The following is a 371-nucleotide window of genomic DNA, read 5'->3' as shown; positions in this document are numbered from 1 at the left end:
ATATACACCAATGAGGAATTTTCTCTTATCAGGAGATCTTCTTGTCATTTCCTTTTTCTAAGAAATATGGTCATACGTGTCCATTCTAATTTGATCATACCTTGACTGACCTCTTACAGGGACTGTCCAGGATAAGATCTTCTTGTCATCAGGCAACGAAGTACGGGGGTACACCAAGAAGGGGAAGCAATTTTTAGGTTTTGATACCAATCTAACAGAAGAAATTAAGTCAATGTAAGTAGTGTTTCCTAGCTTGTTACTATTATTGTAAGTGATATTCATATATGAAGAGCTGGAAGTGAGCAAAATGGAGTACATACAAGTGCACATAGACACCGGCACGTGCACGCACACGCAGATACACGCGCGCG

The 371-nt window shown here is 40.2% G+C and overlaps 1 protein-coding gene across 1 annotated transcript in view; it reads left to right on the top strand.

The window, feature by feature from the left end:
* LOC119585838 (Bardet-Biedl syndrome 7 protein homolog) overlaps positions 1-371 on the top strand; it is a 21,175-nt gene that overhangs the window by 4,383 nt on the left and 16,421 nt on the right. The window contains exon 4 of the mRNA XM_037934570.1: positions 120-234. Coding sequence (XP_037790498.1) covers positions 120-234 — 115 coding nt within the window. The remainder of the gene's footprint in view (positions 1-119; positions 235-371) is intronic.

Source organism: Penaeus monodon, chromosome 20 (assembly GCF_015228065.2).
Source record: "Penaeus monodon isolate SGIC_2016 chromosome 20, NSTDA_Pmon_1, whole genome shotgun sequence".
In the NCBI taxonomy this organism is placed as follows: domain Eukaryota; kingdom Metazoa; phylum Arthropoda; class Malacostraca; order Decapoda; family Penaeidae; genus Penaeus; species Penaeus monodon.
Note: the sequence above shows the minus strand (reverse complement) of the source record. Positions and strands in the feature narration are given on the sequence as shown.